Below are 18,494 nucleotides of genomic sequence, written 5' to 3' on the forward strand. Positions count from 1 at the left end.
CAAGTCAGCCCTGTTGTGTCCTTGTGCACAGTGAGGAAACCTGGGGCAAAAAAAAAACACAAATGGTTTCTAAATATTTGAAAAAGACAGGGTGCAGTTACTTAAACATGATGGTGTAGTAACAAAAAAAAGGCATGAAAACTGTAATATCCCACGAGAAGTGAAGAGGAGTTTGTGTCTGAAAAAAGGGAACGTTACACATTTACTGCACCTAATGCCTCTCAAACATCTGAAACCATTTTGAGCCCAATGACAGAAACAAGAAGTGACAAAGTGAGCCAAAACAGAGCAGAATGACAGAAAAGCAGGGACTTTGCTTGCCTGGTTAACATGCGTTCAGAGTAAAGAAAAGGAAACGGTGAGAAAACAGCATTGTGTTTCCCACTAACAGAAGACATGCTTAAAAACAGTGCATATACAAAGCGTGAACATTTGTTTCAGGACGCAGCAGTAGCTCTGAGGAAAGAAAAGCTTGTTCGGCTTTAGAAGCTGAGAACACATGATAAGATCCCATACGTTAACTCACTTCGTAGATTGAAACCTCACTGTTTTGGGGAGCACTAAGGCTCCCTGAGTCATAGCATATTCATGGAAAAGTGGCTAAGAAGGTATCTCTGATATAGCATGTCCTGAAATGAGGACTAATTCTTGTGTTTTTATGGACTGTGAGTCAATAATTAATAAGCATCTTTAGTTACAAAGCTGATCCAAATTCAGAAAAGTTTGTATGCTAATTCAAAATATAATTTGTATTGCTAGCTGTCTCTATTTCCAAAAAAACAAAGTGACAGCGGTTCTTCAAGCTAAATGCTAATGTCAGCATGCTAACATGCACACCATGACAACGCTAACATTGCTGATGTTTAGCAGGTGTAATGTTTCACATGTTCACAATCATAGATTAGCGTGTTAATATGCTAACATGTGCTAATTAGCAATAAACACAAAGTACAGCTGAGGCTGATGGGAATGTCTTTAGCTTAGCTTAAACCAAAGTATTGGTCAAATTAAGACTTAGCAAAACACAGCAAAATAATGTGTTGAATTTTACAAAACAATCAACAGGCTTTATCCTAATTCAGTGTTGCAGTGAAAACAAAAGAAGCATGTGCAAATGACCGTGATGGGGATGGAGTGCCGGCACACCTTCAATAAGAAGAAAGAACAGCATCCAAAGGAAGTGAAAGATAACAAAGAGCTACCTTCTTTTGTGTGTGGTCGTAGAACATGCCAGGGGCCAAGCCGAGCAAAGCAGACAGCTATGGATGGTCACAGGTTTAAGGACGATGGTTGGCGTGTTTGATTATTGCTTATTGTGTGAAAGAAAGAAAAAAAGAACGACAGAAAGAAATAAAGACTGAAAAAAGCCCATGACCAACCAAGAAGTAGAATAAGCGCGTATAATGCATCTTCAGCAGAAATGCAGACACACATGGAGCTGCAGTTATTATCAAAAATACAGATATAAAAAGGTTAGGGTCATGATCATACTCTCCCTAACATTTTAATTGATGCAAATCTATTCCTCCACTAACGGTAAATACAAAAGAGAACTACTACAAGAAGTCTCTACCACAAACATCCAAATTACAGTGCAAGTTGCCCACGACAGACAGACAGAAGTCGAATGAAAGCGTAAAAAAGTGCTCCAAAAGAAAAGGACGTCAGCTCGGCCAAAACCGAATGAGAAAGGCGAGACCGGCCGTTAGCTACAGCCTTCCTCCTCCGCCAGATCCCCATAGCTCACACATTTTAACACCTTTCTCTACCAAGTCAAGTGTATTACTCCAAGTACAATCTCTAACAAGAACATTCGAGTATACTGTACAATTAAAGGGGAATACCTCTCGTGTTATCCTAGTGGTTTAACACAGTCCGAACAACCACATACTGTATATAACATCTGACATAAAACAGCTTTCCCCTTAAAAACCTCCAAAGACTTCCCATTGAACTCCAGCTATCATCTTAAAGCCCTTCTATTGCACGAGACAACAGTCATTATAAAAGTTTGATTTAGAGAAAATGCTACATTAGGACACTAACATTATTACAACAAACAGTCGAGTTCTGTTAATGACCAAGAAAGGCAGCTGATCAACTCAACAGCTTCCAGCTTTCAGAATCAAAGCCACCTAAAAATCAATTCATCTCTTGCTTCAACGCCTTAATATCTCAACAACAAGAAAATATCGTTTAGAAACGTGAGCTACAATAAGGTGAATCCTCCTATTTCTCCGAAACGGAATAGGAGAAATCATATGATTACGAATAATATCGATGCTATCAAATGATTTGTGAAGAAAAACGAGGAGGAATTGTAGAAACAATCTTCCCCACAAAAAACTACAATTCTACACGTGAAGGTTTTCCTTTAGATTTCTAAGAAGACTTCCCAACATAATCTGTATTTTTCATCTGCACATACAACTACACTGAATATACAGTTATGGCACATTGTAAGGAAGATTTTTCTTGAGACATTACTCAGGCTGATTCTTAAAGGTTTTACAGAGAGCTGGCAGAATTGCCTCCAGGCTTTGACAAATAAGTATTTACTACACGTGGAGTTAGACTAAAGGTTTGCATACAAAATTCAATACAAAAAAAGGGGGATTTTTGGAAACAATGGACGTGTTATCATTAATCTAAAGGTAGGGCTGGTGTTTCTATTCACAGTTAAAACCCCACAAAATGTGTCAAAAATATGTTAGAACCTTTGCACAAAATGTGTGCTATATAAGGTGTACATCACAGCTTACCTAGTGTCAACAGGTGGACTAGATCTACAGTATCGCACAGTTGTGTACTTCTATTTCAATATTCGACTATTAATGGAGCCTTTTTCGGTCTTCATTAATGTAACTGGGTGATTAAGTTTGACAGTTTAGCTCTAATACACTAAATTGAGATTATGCTGAACTGCTTGCATATCTTTACCCTTCAACAGCTGAAGACCCGACCCCCTATATCTTCCTCGTTAAAGCGGTAGCACCCTTCCTCCTCCTCTCCCTCACCATCCTCCCCCTCCTCCAGCTGGAGACTCCCGAAGGAGAACTTGCTACGAGGCAAGGGCGACGAGTTCACACCGTTCGAGTTGACCGAATTCATGGAACTGACGGCAGCAGGATTGCCGTACATTAACGGCTGGCTGTACGCGCTGCTGCCGGTGTCTGACTCTGTGTCGCTGGTGTCGGTGCCACTGCTGGTAGATCCGTCGATCATTTGGACCGGCTGGTTTAGGTTGTTGTTACGGGTCGGGTTGTTACCGGGCTTTCCCTGACGACCAAACAACCGCTGCACTGTGTTGGACCGTGCCTGACCTGGAACCAAGAGGTTCCCCGCATGATTCCCGTTAGTTATTATCATCCTTCGCTCCATCGGGGCTGAACATGGGGCTTGGGCGTGCAACCCGGAGCGATGAGGGTCGTGGTGGTGGATGGGGGTGGATGTAAGCTGGCTGAGAATGAATGGATCAGTATCAGAGCGGTTCCTCATGTTGTTGTTGTTATATGGTTTGGCAAAAAGTGGCGGTGTGCGGTTTGAGGTGATCGGGGAGTAGCTACCGTAGTGGTTTGGTGGGTGGGATGGTGGCGGGACAGTGGGAGTTTCCACTGGGACTACTCCAGGACGTTTAGTGAAATAATGCCCGCCGTCATCCCAGCGTGAGGCAGAGCGCGGCTGGCCGTGGCCGTTTGTCATCTCAGCGTGGCTGAGAGAGTTTGTGCGGTGGTGGAAGCTGCTGATCACCGGGCTGGAACACTGACTACGAGTCCCGGTTCCTAACGGTCGCCCTGTCGCTGCACCTCGCTTGTCTCGACCCTGAAGGATTTCGTCCAACAGGGTGCTGTGGAGCGGGAGGTGTCCATGAAATGAACCACCATTGTGTAAAATTTCATCATCTGTCAGCTCGTGACTGACATTAAACTTGTTAGACACTGGAGACTGATCTACAGTGCTCCGGTTACCCAGCATACCTTGCTGCTGCTGCTGCTGCTGCTGCCCCATTATAACCTGCTGCTGATGCTGCTGCATCAGCCCCTGGTGATTGGTGTGGTAGAACCCATTTACAACCCCAAACAGACTCCCAGCTTGCCCCCCATTGCGACTGCTACCCCCATGCTTATTATTATACACACAAGGCTCATCCGCATTGCTGTCATTTGCATTGCTGTGGCCCCTGGTGGCCCTGCTGTTCTTTGTCACATCACATTCACTGTCTATGTCGCTGCAGTCTATGTAAGGGATAGAGGAGCTGCTGCCTTTGTTTGCCCTGCAGGATGGACCTGGGTTGAGGAACTGCGGGTCCGGCGCTGATCCGGTGCCGTGGTGGTTCTGTCGGGACCGAGTCGGGTCTGAGCCGGGCGCTGCCGGTATATCGTGGTAGCCATTGGTGGAGGACGTGGCCGCTGGTGGCTCCTTTGAACCATTAGACTCAGCTGGACGGCCTGGTCTGGCCGAGTCAGGCTGGTCTGCTAACTGGACAGACATGGCACTCTGCGAATGAGGAAAGGGAAGAAAAACACAGAAGATGGAGCAAAAGAGGAGTGATGGGTCGAGGTCGACAGGAGGAGACAGCTCAGGGGAGAAGCTCTTCAAACTCTTATTTAACTGGGCTCATTTAACTCAATCACTGACTTTGGATAAATTGCTATTTATGGGAACAGATAAGGAAACCAGCGAGCAGAGACAAGGCACACATTCAGACACACTCACTCCCCGGAGCTGCTCAGGACAAAAACAGCTTTATACTTTTGGCCAGAGAGCAGCTCCGGATTTAACCAGAGACACAGATAGTCTGTAAGGGTACAACAAATCACATGGAAAATAAAAGAGATAGAAACTAATGCAAAAAAAAAAAAAAGTGTGTATCACCTCTTTTGGCACTTGCGATCTGAAGGAAGGCGACTGAGGAGACATGCTGCTGTGGGACAAAATCTTACTGTGCTTCCTGGAAAGACAGGAGGGGACAGAAGAGGTCAAATCATGTGCAACTAATCAGGAAAACAGATATCTGATTGCTGGTTTGTGTCCTTTCTATCTGTTACAGAGTGATGGTGCTGGGGAGGTTCGGAGGGAACTTCACCTTTCAAATGGAACTTTCTTGAGCTCCGAGTCTTTCACATAATCGATGATCTGCTTCTGGGTTCGACCGCTGCAGGTACACAAAGAGAGAAAAGCAGGCGGTGAAAAACAAATTACAGACAAATGCAAGCGTTTTCTATCCTTCCCTGTGTGTCCTCTCCTTACCTGAACCGGAATGAGGATCCTCTGGTGAAGAGGATGGGCTTGGGTTTGGGCTTGGGCTCTTCGAAGAGCCTGAAGAAGGCGTGGTACTCTACACAGATCTTCCAGAAGACCTTGCAGCAATCCCTGCTGGCCATGGCAAACTCCAGCGTGTCGTGGTGGGCATTCTGCTGGAGGACGCAGAGGCAGATATAAGTACGGATGGCGGGAGGAAGAGATGCAGGATGGATGATTAGACGGGTGGAGAGAGGAAGAGAGAAGACTGAGAAAAAGAAAGGAAGTGTTATATGACTTACAGTGGGGTCAGCTCTCAGCTTAATTAGAAACCTTTTGCGCTTGAAGCTGAGCTTGCGAACCTTGGACCAGTTGAAGGCGTTAATTCTTGTGTAACCCTAAATAAAAGAGAAGACATAATTTTCATGAAAAAATCTTTATCTTACAAGGGAAGGGATAAATTGAGATATCTGAAATATCATTAAAAATAAATAAATATATATATAGTGAAATATCTTCACCAGCAGATAAAGATAAGGTTAATAATTGTACACAAACTGCAGTAGTCAAGGAAAAGCACCACAAAAAAGATCGTATGTATGTATCACCGCTTTCCAGAAAACACTTAAGGAATTTACAGCCCATACCTCTGACCTAGATATGCAGCCGAGTACTTGACTCTGGAACAACTCACATGTCAGCAGGACACTTTTAGATTTATAAGTAGGTCGTTGAATCTGATATTTATGGTTTTACCTGGAATACCAGCACCCCAGTGTGCGCCACAGCCAGACTGAGCTTAGTACCCTCTCTGTCCTTGGCTGGGTGCAGACGAACGCCGTACATCTCCAACCGCCGAGCGATTTCCAGCAGCTGGTAGTCCGACTCTGCAGGAGTCTGCCCGCTGTGGAGAAGAGCGATCAATCGATTATCCATTAATCAACATACCAGGTCCTCTCACTCGTTCTCAAGCTGAAGCAAGAATATAAAAAAATATAGACTGAATTTCTCCTTTTTCTGTTCTGTTAGCTTGTACATAATGTGTCTCCAGGGACTGTTACCATGGCAACAACCATAAGGAATTTTTTTTAGAGCACTTACCTGAATGATATGTCAACATTCAGTTAGAAAGTAAACATCCCTTACAAAGTGCTCATGTGTCACCGTGTGTACTTTATGCACCAGATGTTAGACGTGACCCATTCCAGGTTTCCATTCCAAATTTATTGTGAATGCAGAAACAACAAACAGTCTTCAAATACATCACGGCATCAGATGGCAAAACCCTCTGCGGGCGGAAAGAAATCTGCCACAAAAGAAGTTTGTTTCCTCACAAATCTGAAAATAGCTTCCTGTTTCCTGTATGAGCTGCTGAATTAGCCACTTCCTTCCTGCGTCGGTGGGTGAAGGATCGGGGGAGGAGGGGGAGGCAGCCCACAGAGAGAGAACGGGTTTGCGGTGCACAGGGTGACCATGACAGGTAATCAACAAGAATGCGGTTTGGTTTTCAGCTCTTATCTGTGGTTAAGTGAGGGTTTTAGGGGAATTTACATCTCCAGAAAACAAGGAAATGCATTTGTCATGTATTTGCAAACAGTGGCGGGGAAAGCACAGCTATAATGTAAATGAGACGCGCTGTGTGAATGTGTGGTCCCCGGGGCACAGAGGGAGTACCAAGTGGTATGTTTGCAGACAGCCACCTCAGCGGGGGAGAGATTATGTGTGTGTGTGTGTGTGTGTGTTGTGGTTAAAGAGATAAACATCTCTGCCACTGAGAGACTTATGGGTTGGGTGTAATTGTGTAATGGGTGTGTTTGTGAGCACACATTTGAATAAGCAGATAAATATTTGTGTGTGTGTGTGTGTGTGAGAGAGACTTGCTGTGGAAGTATATGTGTGTGTGTGTTTAAGTGAAAAACAATTTCTCCCGACACCTGCGACCTAGAAACTGATCCACAGTCAGACTAAAGCTCGGCTCAGTATTGTTTTTCAAGCACGGATTCATTTTGACCAGCTACTTCCAGGGAAAGAGAGCTGCCAATGTAACCTTTGCTTATTGTTTAAGCTTGACTGTGCAGAGTTTTATACTAGAGGGCACACTAATTCTCACAGTAACGATAAAACTTAAAATAATACAACACAATAAACACTTTACTGAGCAATTTGATGATGATAGTAATTTTTTTAACCAAAAAATGCCAAATATTTGCTTCTTAAAAGTGGGTATTTGTTGCTTTTCTCAGTTTTACATTGTAAAAATGAACAACTTTGGATTTTGGACTGTTGCTCAGACGAACAAGCACTTTGAAGACGTCACCTTAGGCTCGTCGAAATTGTGATAGGCATTTTTCACTTAAAGCAGGCCTAATTACTATTTATAGTATACATTGAATATTTCATATGGAGATCCATTTGCTGACTTTACCACCATGTAGAGTGAAAATATCCTGCCCTCCTTTAATCTGCTAAAAACTGAATGAGTCCATGTGAGCTTGTACATGCAGTATGTGGGTGTTTGGACACGCATGTGATAACTTACACATGCTTGCGGTGGCAGTCAGTGATCTTGTCTCTGATGGCGTCCTGGTCAGGCAGGTACTTATTGTGGAGAAGATGCTGCCAGCTCTGGGTCTCATCGAAATCTCCTATCTCGGCTGGTGGAGGGAGAGAAGGAGGAGAGAGGTGGCAGAAGGGTGAGAATTCATTATTTATTTGGAGAGAAAATGAAGAGAGAAATGGGGGGAAAGTGGGCGACAGGCGGTTGAGAGCAGATTAAATAAAGATGCAGAGTGTTGAGGAAAAGGAGACAAGGGAGTTTAAAAGAGGAAATGCAGAACGATACAGCAGTACTGTAAGCAAAAAAAAGAGAATATACATTGCTTAACTATGATTTATTGTTCCTGTCTCTGTTATAGTTAATCTTGTTCATACAGCATCCAAATCTGTTCTACTGTAGATCAAATGAAGTGTGCTGATGCATGTGTCTCCATCTGTCCAATACCAGCAAACAATAAACCCTCGTAGTGTAGCCACGCGCAGGTGCACATACGGGCGCAGCACTGGCGGTTACCACGGCAACCAAGTCATATTCTTTAGCATGCTGTGCCGTGGCCCGCCGCTGTCTGCAAGACTGAATTGAATCCATAAATCCTCACACATATGGTGCTGAATAACAACGGTCGCTGTGGTGAACACGGATGGTTTGACGAACAGGTGGCGGGCGGTGAAATAAATATAATGTTACTGGTTCTAAATATAAGGGAATACTGGTGCTTGATGAGACTGACAAGACAAGGGAATAAAGAAAGAGTGACGGGAGGGAAACATATCGTCCTTCAGCAGCATGAGCTGGGATCATGGCCTCATGCTGGCAAGCATCTGCCCTGCTGGAGTGAGCTGAATCCCAACAGAAGATCCCAACTTACGACATCCTCTTCAGATAAGTGTTAAATATTGAGAAAGACAGCTTTGTATTGAATTGAAGCTGGTTTAAATTTGAACTAGTGACACACACGCCATAATACAGTAAGTGCTGCTGAAATACCCCCAAAGGGAATATCTGTCACACTTATGGAAAATGTAAAATTGCTGGCTTCAACAAGCTGCTAAAGTGATGAGTTATTCAGACATACAACTTCCTTCACATAAATGTTTGGCTTTATTCAGACATGGTAATTAATGCCAGCCATCATGCTAGCATTCACAGCATGTGTGTTGCACTCACACTGGATGATGTGGGAGACCATGAGAGCAGCGCTGGTGTCGTTACAGATGAGACGGCCGCAGGCCAGGTCGCGTTTAATCTGCAGGGCAAACAGATACCTGGAGAAAGAGAGAATAAAAGATGCAACACAGACAGAAATAGAAGAGAGTGGAGGAGGAAGAAAAGGCAGAAAGCAAGGAGGTTATGAGGTTAATGCACACTTAATAACCTCAACTGTTAAAAGCAATTCCATTACCATCAAACTGCTGCCATTTATGCACATTCAAACACACAGTGCTGCTGATACATTGCATCTAATGACTTAAAAACAATCTCTCATTGAGAAAACGCTCTTTTCTGTTAATCATTATACAGTCGGCTTCTTGTAACATGATCTGACTCACACACACATGCACTCAGCATGCACGTGGTCATGACGCTGCATTTCAATCAGGAAACAGCAGAGACAGCACTATAAAGAAGACTGTAGATATATATATATAATACAAAACCTACCATCAGCTCTGTTTGCTATTATTTTGTACTGACGAATGTATTTTTGGAGGATTTGTTACATATTTCAGGGTAATAATGAAGCCAATGACAGAACAAACACAACCAGTCAGTAAAGAGGACAAAATTCAGTGTTTTTAAACATGGGTTTGGCTGATTCACCAGCTCTCTACTCACTGTATAAGGACAAATAGTGGACTGGCTGCAAGAGGTACATTCAGAGTGCATCCATGTGTGTATAAGTGTGTGATTACTGGTCCACAGCAGCTTTTTATGCGATAAGCAAATCAGCCTTTTTATAACTGCACGATTAGCTCTCTAATAAAGTTAATGAGGCTTTGGTGAGTTTCAATATTTTTTTTATTTCAGCCTGGAGTAATTTCACTATTTAAGAACGCTGCACCAATTTAAATACATCAAGCCCATTCAAACTCTGTTATGGAGAATGCAACTTTGTAAAGTTCACAGTTCAGAGTGCTATCGTACGTAATGTAAACATATTAAACCTCACCTTCAGTATATTGGAGCAGCACTAATTGGCGAGTGTCCCATTTTTAACAAAAGGCGAATATCATTTTGATAGATCTTCTAAGAAATACGTCTTGCATCTGTCTGTCTACATATTTGGTCTGTCTGCGCCCACGTTACCCATCAAAGGAAACATTGACAACAGTGAAATGCTGTGAGAGCCAAACAAAGGAAAAAAGGCTGTGTGCCCACTTCCTGTTAAATGCTACAGTCAGCTGGCACTCTCCAAGACGATATGAGATCAGTGGAATAAACTGGCGAGCTGAGAGGCCGAACAACGTCAGTGGAAAATATGTAAGGCGTTCCGAACTGGTGACGATGTTCTCTTGTGAAATTAAAGTTATAATCCTTAAATTAAAAACGATCCACTAAAATAACTGTTGTTTTGGTGTTTTGGTGGTCAGTTAGCACTAACGTCAGTAACCATTGCATTTCCTGTGACATCTTCACAATAATTTCCAATTGTGTTTTGCCAGCTGAATGCTTTCAATTGTCATTTTCATTAGGAATTATTGTTATACGCTGCTGGGAAGTGCTCAAAAAATAAAGTGATACAATAATCAATAATTCTAGGCCATATCATCACCACTGGTTTTCTAACATACTTTCATACTTTGGCCGGTTTGATTCATTTGCATTCTATGTGAAAAATGTCTTAAAAAGTCTAAAAGAGTCCCTGGCAATTTAAATTCAGCACAGGAGTGGCAGACCCCGCCACTTACCAAAACTATACTACTATATAGAGAGGTAATGTAAATACACTGAATGGTTATATATAAATAGTATTAAAAATGGGGTTTGATTGTATGACAATCTTAAGGATTACTTGAAGTCTTTATTCAATCTCCGGAGATTCATTCACAGATGAGAGGCACTATGCTCGCTTCCTGCTTGGCTCTGGTCTCAAGTAAATCCAGCTGGGCACTTAGAGGGAACCACAGCATCATGGGAAAATGTGGAAGGTCAAATGTTTTGGTTATGTGATGCAAAACGGTGCTGTGCTGTAGCTGAAACTTGTGGAATGAGCTGAGACGAGCACAAACAGTGCAGTCGGCTCTGATGACTGTCAGACTAAACAAAACAAAAACCCAGACAAGATGGTGGCTGATAGTTGACACTTTCCAAACAAGGAGTTTAAAAGGACTGAGGTCATAGGTAGGAAGATGAACATTAGTCCGGTATGATTTCATCTTTGAATGCTAACAGGGCAAAAAAGATGCTTCTCCAGATACAGCCGGATGATGTGAGATTACTTTAACATCAAACCATGTCTTCTAGACGAACACACATAAGTCTCTTTACAGTAAAACAGCTTCAAAACTATGGCTCAAGACCCAAAAGTGGTCAGAGCACTCATCTCCTTTCAGCTGGTTTGGAACAACAAATGTTTTCATGAGCCTGGTCCCCAGATGACAGACTAAAAGTTCTTGTTTGGGTCCAGAAAGGGAAAAAAAAACCTTGTTTGATGTTGTGGCATGTGGATAGAAATGTGTTATAAATGTTAAGTGGCTGACAAAGGAACACAAAACAATACAAACAAGATGCAAACATATTTTAACAAGGCCTCTGCTTTATGTTTAGCTGCGAAAATCCTCCTGAAGGACTGGAAACATTCTGGCCAGACAGAAAACAAGATGTCTTTTAATCTAAGAAGGCCGTCCTCGGATAGGTGTGGTTTCTGTGTCGAGAAGACTTACCGAGTCAGCTCCTCCAAGAGTTGTGTGTGGTCAGGAGGGAAGAACTTCACCACAAAACGAAGGATGGTGTTTTTAGGCCCTGATGGAGGGAGGGGGGGGGGTATGGTTAAGAAGGAAGAGACAGGAATCATTTCACCACCTTCTTCTTCATCTTTTTACACCTCAGTGTCTCACAAGACTTATTTTAAATGGCAGAATCATGCTCTTTATCATTCAGGTGGACTATCAAAGGGAAGGCTACACATTTAATACCACAACAGCAACACACAAGAGACGGCATCTGTGAGCTACTTACGTCTGATCTGTTTCAGCGTCGGCTTCAGCAGATCCAGCCACACCTACGGAGGACAGAGCACAGCTTGACTGTAGGCTTATTATTGTACGTCAAAGACTGTGACTGTGGTCCTTCGGTAAAGTATTGGTTTAATAGTTCGATAGCTAAATAAATATTAATTGTAGAATACTGGCATATCAGCGCGATTGCCACACAATTAGCATTTTAGCTTTGAGTATGTAACCTTAGTTAATTTGTCATCTAAATACCAATGATTTTTGATACTAAAATTATTTGTTTGGTTTATTTTGTTTGGTGCAAAAATCTCTGTATAATATAAACACATCAAATCCTTCAAACTATGTAATGTAACAAATGGAATATAGAACTTTCCTTGAAATAAAAGTTCAATTTAAATACAGTTAATTTATTGCTGTCTACATTTGCTGAGTTGTTTGCCTGTAGACACATTTCTGGGGTCTGTAACTTCCTGTGTGTGTGTGGGCTGACAATCGTGTCAGTATTTCTTCACCATTGCATCATTGGTTCTATTGATCCACTTCAAAACAACTGTTCTCATGCCCGAGGCACTGAAATGCACAGTGCGTGTCTGTGTTGGAGTACACTGAAGTATTTGTATGTGCATACTGATAGATACATGGGATAGTTCATCTGTCTTCTGTTGTCCTCCAGCTATGTTTCCCTTTATTACGAGCTTTTTCCACGCACTAATGCAGATTCTACCAGCAGACGTTAGCAGACAATACAGACACAACCCTGTAGCATACAGCAAGTGTGCAAATTATTACAACCAGCTGCTCTTTCATGAAATAGGGGGAACAACTGAGTCCAGGTGGATGCTTAAATCCACATAGATGTGGATGAAAGGAAGACAAGCAAAACAGGAAGTTTCAAGAGTCTCCATGCGTGCAGAATGTGGACCCGTGTGATTAAAACTGAGAGAGCAGCCTTGCTACGTCAATCTGCAGAAATAACAAGCAACATAACAGAATATAAGGTAATAAACACCCCTGTGTGCAACTGTGTAAGTGTGTGTGTTTGTGTCTCTCACTGTCATCTTGCGCTGGTCCTGGTACTCCAGTCCAAAGTAGTCTCCCTCTGCCAGGTTGAGATGGACACAAATCAGGTCAAACAGCACTTTGCCGGGGGAACGTTGCTGGAAGAGAAGAACAGAGGTGGAAAAAACAAATGAGATTAAAATAAAGAGGAAACAGGGTGACAGGAGAGGTGAGAGGAGGAAAGTAATGCACAGGCCACAATGTCACACAGCAGCTCATCAGGGGAGTGCTGATAATAGAATAGAGGAGAACAGGAATGTGGGTCTTTTTCTTAAAGGTTATTCTGTATAAGTGATTTAACCCAATAAATTTCTACATGTGTCATCTACGTTTCCTTAGAAGTGCACATTATTTTCAAATATAACTAATTTCAAAAAGAAGCTGGTAGAAGCGGGTAAATCATGGTACAAGTACCCTAAAAAACCCTGATTCATGGAGGCCATTTTCTCTAACGAGGCTCTCCTCACTTAACGAGCCTCTGACCTTTGACCTTGATGTGGTCCGGGCGTCAGGTTTGGGTCTAATGAATAGCTGGAGGCCGAGGCTCAGCTGGGAGTGTTCAGAAACAACCTCAATGCCCCAGTAAAAGAGTGCGTGTGTGTGTGTGTGTGTGTGTGTGTGTGTGTGTGTGTGTGTGTGTGTGTGTGTGTGTGTGTGTGTGTGTGTGTGTGTGTGTGTGTCTGCCTAATGATGTAGCTCTACCTGGAGCTGGCAATGCAGAGTAAGCATTGTTTTGTTAGCATGTATAGCATCGTTTTGTCTGGACTGAGCAGCAGGACCATTACCACCTCTTTGAATTTGGGATTTCCAGAATAGACACAGACATGGAACCAAACCCAAAATTAGCCCAGAATAATTGTTCTCCCGAGGCAGTTCAAGCTAAATGGTACCACCCTGTCAGCCTGAAGACTTAGAGCGTACCATTATACATTCAGTGATGAGGCTCTAGTCAAGTTAATATGTAGTTATATGACGGAGAGCATTCCTTCCTTTGACAGGCACACACAGGCAAAAACATAGATTATGACTTCATCGACAGATCTGAGATCCCTTCGTCACGTGCAGATCAAACTTACACTACATACAGACTAGGAAAGGAATGAATGGATGGCTAGATGTTGGGATAATAGTTTGGTTTTATTGTGTCCTGGATATACAGAAATGAAATAAATAGCAAATGAAATAAAACTATAAAGGAACTATAAATTGCATTTAACACAAACAATGTGTTATGCATAAAACTGAAGCCTGACACAGGATACAAATACGAAACGGTGATATAACTTATTTCCATCGTGGACTGCTGTGTATCTTCAATATTACATGCAGATGTTATTATAGTAGAGACACTATTACTCATTATACAACTTAGGAGAAAGTGCCGTAGTTCCTGTTAGCGCGGGATACAAATAGGATGGAGGATAGAACTACACACATAGCAGCACCGACTGGACGCTTTTAAGTACTTTTAAAAAGCACAAGCATGGGAGAGAGAGAGAGTAAAGAAAGCAGAGAGTGGTGAGAAGAGAAATGAGGAGGAGAGGAATCAGAGCAGTGAAGGCCGTGGTGTGAGCCAAGTCTGTCACCATCTGGCTACCGTGTGTGTGTGTGTGTGTGTGTGTCCATCTGTTTCTGTGTGGTCGGTCTGTCTGCAGGGACACACCCACATACTGTACTCACACACACTCACGCTACCCAGACCTCAAGAAAGAACAATGCTAGCTGACCGCACATGTCAGGTATCCTGCAGGTGGATGGTGAGGATACAGACTGACTGACTGACGTCCTGTTTGTTTGTTATAACAGTCACCGGGAGCTTGACTGACAGATGCCGCTGTCATGTGCAAAGCTCCAGGATCTCTGGAGTTTGTACAGGATCCAGTTCTGGGTCGTGGTAATCTTGGTTTAAAGGAGGTTAAGAGGGGAGAGGAAGAGGAAGTGCAAGAACAGGTTGGAAGAAAATCCGAGTGCAACGCGGCTTAAAAGACATGAAGGGAGACAAAGAAAAAGACAGAGGAGAAGAAAACCAAGATGGAAAATGAAAGACATCTGGCTACTATTCCACCCTTCTCTTTCTTTCCTTCCTCAAGTTGCAGCCACAAATATATTATATTAGTTTCATTCACTCTATTGATTCGACTCAAAGCAAATTCTTAAGACGTAACTCAGCATGACCGGCTTTTTTGTCTGCATTTATTTGTGTAAAAACAAACTACTTTGTCCCTCATTTGCATAGTTTTTTGATTCAACAGTACTTTGGGTTGGCTACGCTCGCTTTAAATTTATGTCCAACTTCAGCAACACACGGTCCAATTTTCTGCAAAACAACGTTGGGCTTGGAGGAGACACAGGAGCTTAATCATGTGACCCAAAACACACACAGCACATGCTGAGACAGAAAGAAGAAGAAGATAGTGGAGCATTGTGTTAAGAGATTTAGACTTTGACTGAGGAAAAGAAGAAAATTAGGACAGAAGAAGACAAACAAAACTCTGGAGTTTCTTTCACTCGCGAGCTGCACGGCTGATGCAGATGACAGAGAAGAAGAATTAAAACACCTGATGAGAAAAACAGAGAAAAGACAGACCTACAAAGGCAGCATCGGCCATGTTCCTGTCTTCTTTCTACTTTTGTGTACAAATCACAATCCTGGACAGGACAGGAGGACACTAGTGTGATAGGAGGTTCAGAAGGGAGTGAAGATCTTGAAGGTTTGGAAAACAGGGTGCAGCAGGACATGCTGTACGAGATGAACTTAATTAGACGAGAGGCAGGTTTCCAAGTATGTTTTGGTCAAAAGCAATTTCCTTTAATATCAGCAAACCCTTCTCCAATAACTACAGTAAGCCTGTGTGCATGCTTTGGGGAGATATCCCATATCACAGTCAAGTAATGCAAGACACTGGAATGCAGAGGGGAATGTCATTGAGGGAACGGTGGTGAAATGTTCAAATATCGACACCAGTTACAATAACACCAGCGTCACGGACACATGATGTGTCACCGTACAAAGATTAAACACCTTCACTCAGACACCCGATTCTATACGTGCTGCCTGTCATGGACCCGCCAGCATTGAGTCTGAAGCAAACCTGATGCTCAACCCCCCAACTTTATTCCATGAGTCTGGTTGTAATTCAATGTTTCTGTCATAACAACAAGCTGGCAGGAAAACGCAAAACCTACATTTAACCTGAGCTGTGTGAAAAGAAGCTGTAATGAGAAGGTGTGAGCAGAAGTGCTGGAAAGCGAGGAAAGAGGGATCCCAAACAGACTTAAACCCAAGAGACGTGCTCAGATTCAGCTCTTTTTGGGCACTGAAGCAAACCTCTAAAAGCAACATCCAGAAGCTGGCCAACTTCACAGAGTCTGGTGTGCTGAAAGAAGTAGGCTTCAAACTTCAGAGCTGTGTGCAAAGAGAGGACAGAGGATGAAACTTTCAAAACTTTCGATACACATAAACCACATTTAAACTCATCAAGTGTTTGGGGATTTATTTCAAATTTGCAGTGTTCCACTTTCACTAGATAGTTTCAGCGAAGAGAGAGAAGTGGGGTAATGTCAAACAAAAAACACCCAGGACTCTCTCCTCCAGTTCTAGGACCAAGCACTGATTAACTACCACTGTGAACCGTCACAGAAGACCCACAATATGGTGTAAACTTTGTTGGATCAGGAATACCTTTTACTTACAGGTATAGTTTCCTGCCGTCTGAGATAATACCTGTGAGTTTCCAATCTGACCGCTCAGTTCCTAATCCCCCTCGTCCACTTTGTAACACGCAATGGCCATGTCTTAATGGTCAAGATTATAGGTCAGGGATTCTCTGGTTATGGAAGGGATGTCATGAATCTCTTCCATAGGAAAAGCCAGAACTTCCACCTCTATCTTTTACTACTTCAGGACACCTCTAACACTTTCTTGAGAGAAATGGAAAAAGGGAAAACTCTGGAGCAGTGATTGCTAATTTATCAATAAAAATCATCATCTGCTGGCCATTTTTGGTATTAAAATGTCACATTTAGGTCTAATAATTACTAAGGCTGACCATTTAAAGGTTTAATAGGGAGATAAAGCTGCTCTCATGTGCTCTCCAGACTTTGAGAGGCTTTAGCTTCACCTTAGGTTAATAGAGTGAAGCCATCTTTATTCATAAAACAAATGCTGCACTTCCAAAGATTTTCCTTTATGGCACACTGTGTGATCGACTTTTTACAATCCAAATTTGAATTCCTGACAATATGTGACCCAGCCAAGCAACACCAGAGTTAACACACACAGTGAAGAGTGGAGTTAATGCTGCTTACTAAATTAAAGTGGAGCAGTCCAGCCTGTTCTCATGACCTGCTCTCATCTTGGCAACAGGAAATGGTCACCCTGCCGAGGTCAAACGTGATATATATAGGTTTTGTACTTAACTGGGTAACAAATAGGGAAAGTGAGGATGTTAATGACAGAGCACCTCAGGCAAATCTCCTCTAATAATTCATGGTGTGAGAGTTTTAAGGCCTAAAAATAACTGGTGTGTATGTGTGTTGACATTTTTCAGCCGAACAGAGCAGGCTAGGCACTGTGGAGACCAGGCTGAGGTCCTTTCAGTTCAAATCACAATCACTTCATTCAGCAACTACCATCAATGAGCCTTTTCTCAGTCAGCCAAAAGCACACACTGGTACTCACTCACTTATACACAGAGACACATTTTTTATCAAATCTTGGAGCATGATTTTTGTCTCATCTAGATGTGGAATGATGCTTTGCAATTCCAGACACATTGAGTACTTTCTCTGTTGCATATGCTTACAGTGAAACCGTCATTGGCATGTGTGCTCGCATGCAGATACACAATTAAAGAGTATGAAAAAAAACAGCTGAAGTCAGAGTTTCCTGCTGCAACACTGGATGTAAAAGCAACCTGCAAAAGGCCAAGGTCACGTCTTTAAAAAGGCAGGGTCCGGTTTCACACAGCTGTCCTTTTGGGCCTTGCACCAGCATGACTCTTGTCTTTTAAGATAATTATAAGGCTAGTAGGTCTAGCAGTGAGCCTCAACAACCAACTGTCCATTAGGCAACCATCATCCATTCATCCGAGCCAAAAAACTTCGACCTTAAACCAAGTCGAGCCTTAAGAAGTCATCAAAATAGCTCCAGACATGGGAAAAGGGAATAAAAACCAGCACTTCTGTTTGCAATGAATCTTTTCAGTGTGTCCTTGCAACAATTTAACAGTTAAAGTCGGATGGTCTTGCTTGTGACAAAACTAATGAGGAAAACACAACACATTGTTCAAGTATTTTTTCAGCAAGTAAAAGTCGCTAAAAAATAAAAAGGTTCCCAATGAAACAGCGAGACCGTCTGCAGCTGCGGCAACTGCTTCCTCTTTCTGTTTACCTTTCATGAAATGAATTTAATTACAGTGCTGCCCCTGAAACAAAATGTATGTTAGGGGGTTGTGTGT

General features: G+C 42.6%; 1 protein-coding gene across 1 annotated transcript in view; it reads right to left on the bottom strand.

Annotated features, from left to right (window-relative positions):
* The window catches only part of LOC139306463 (FERM, ARHGEF and pleckstrin domain-containing protein 1-like), a 49,058-nt gene that overhangs the window by 12,182 nt on the left and 18,382 nt on the right, over nt 1-18,494 (bottom strand). The window contains exons 3-13 of the mRNA XM_070930319.1: nt 13,029-13,133; nt 11,978-12,020; nt 11,683-11,761; nt 8,966-9,063; nt 7,781-7,895; nt 5,998-6,145; nt 5,544-5,639; nt 5,251-5,417; nt 5,087-5,155; nt 4,876-4,951; nt 4,287-4,497 (exon numbers count right to left, since the gene is read on the bottom strand). Of these exons, the coding sequence (XP_070786420.1) occupies nt 4,287-4,497; nt 4,876-4,951; nt 5,087-5,155; nt 5,251-5,417; nt 5,544-5,639; nt 5,998-6,145; nt 7,781-7,895; nt 8,966-9,063; nt 11,683-11,761; nt 11,978-12,020; nt 13,029-13,133 (1,207 nt within the window). The remainder of the gene's footprint in view (nt 1-4,286; nt 4,498-4,875; nt 4,952-5,086; nt 5,156-5,250; nt 5,418-5,543; nt 5,640-5,997; nt 6,146-7,780; nt 7,896-8,965; nt 9,064-11,682; nt 11,762-11,977; nt 12,021-13,028; nt 13,134-18,494) is intronic.

The sequence above is a fragment of the Enoplosus armatus genome, chromosome 24, assembly GCF_043641665.1.
Source record: "Enoplosus armatus isolate fEnoArm2 chromosome 24, fEnoArm2.hap1, whole genome shotgun sequence".
Classification (NCBI taxonomy): domain Eukaryota; kingdom Metazoa; phylum Chordata; class Actinopteri; order Centrarchiformes; family Enoplosidae; genus Enoplosus; species Enoplosus armatus.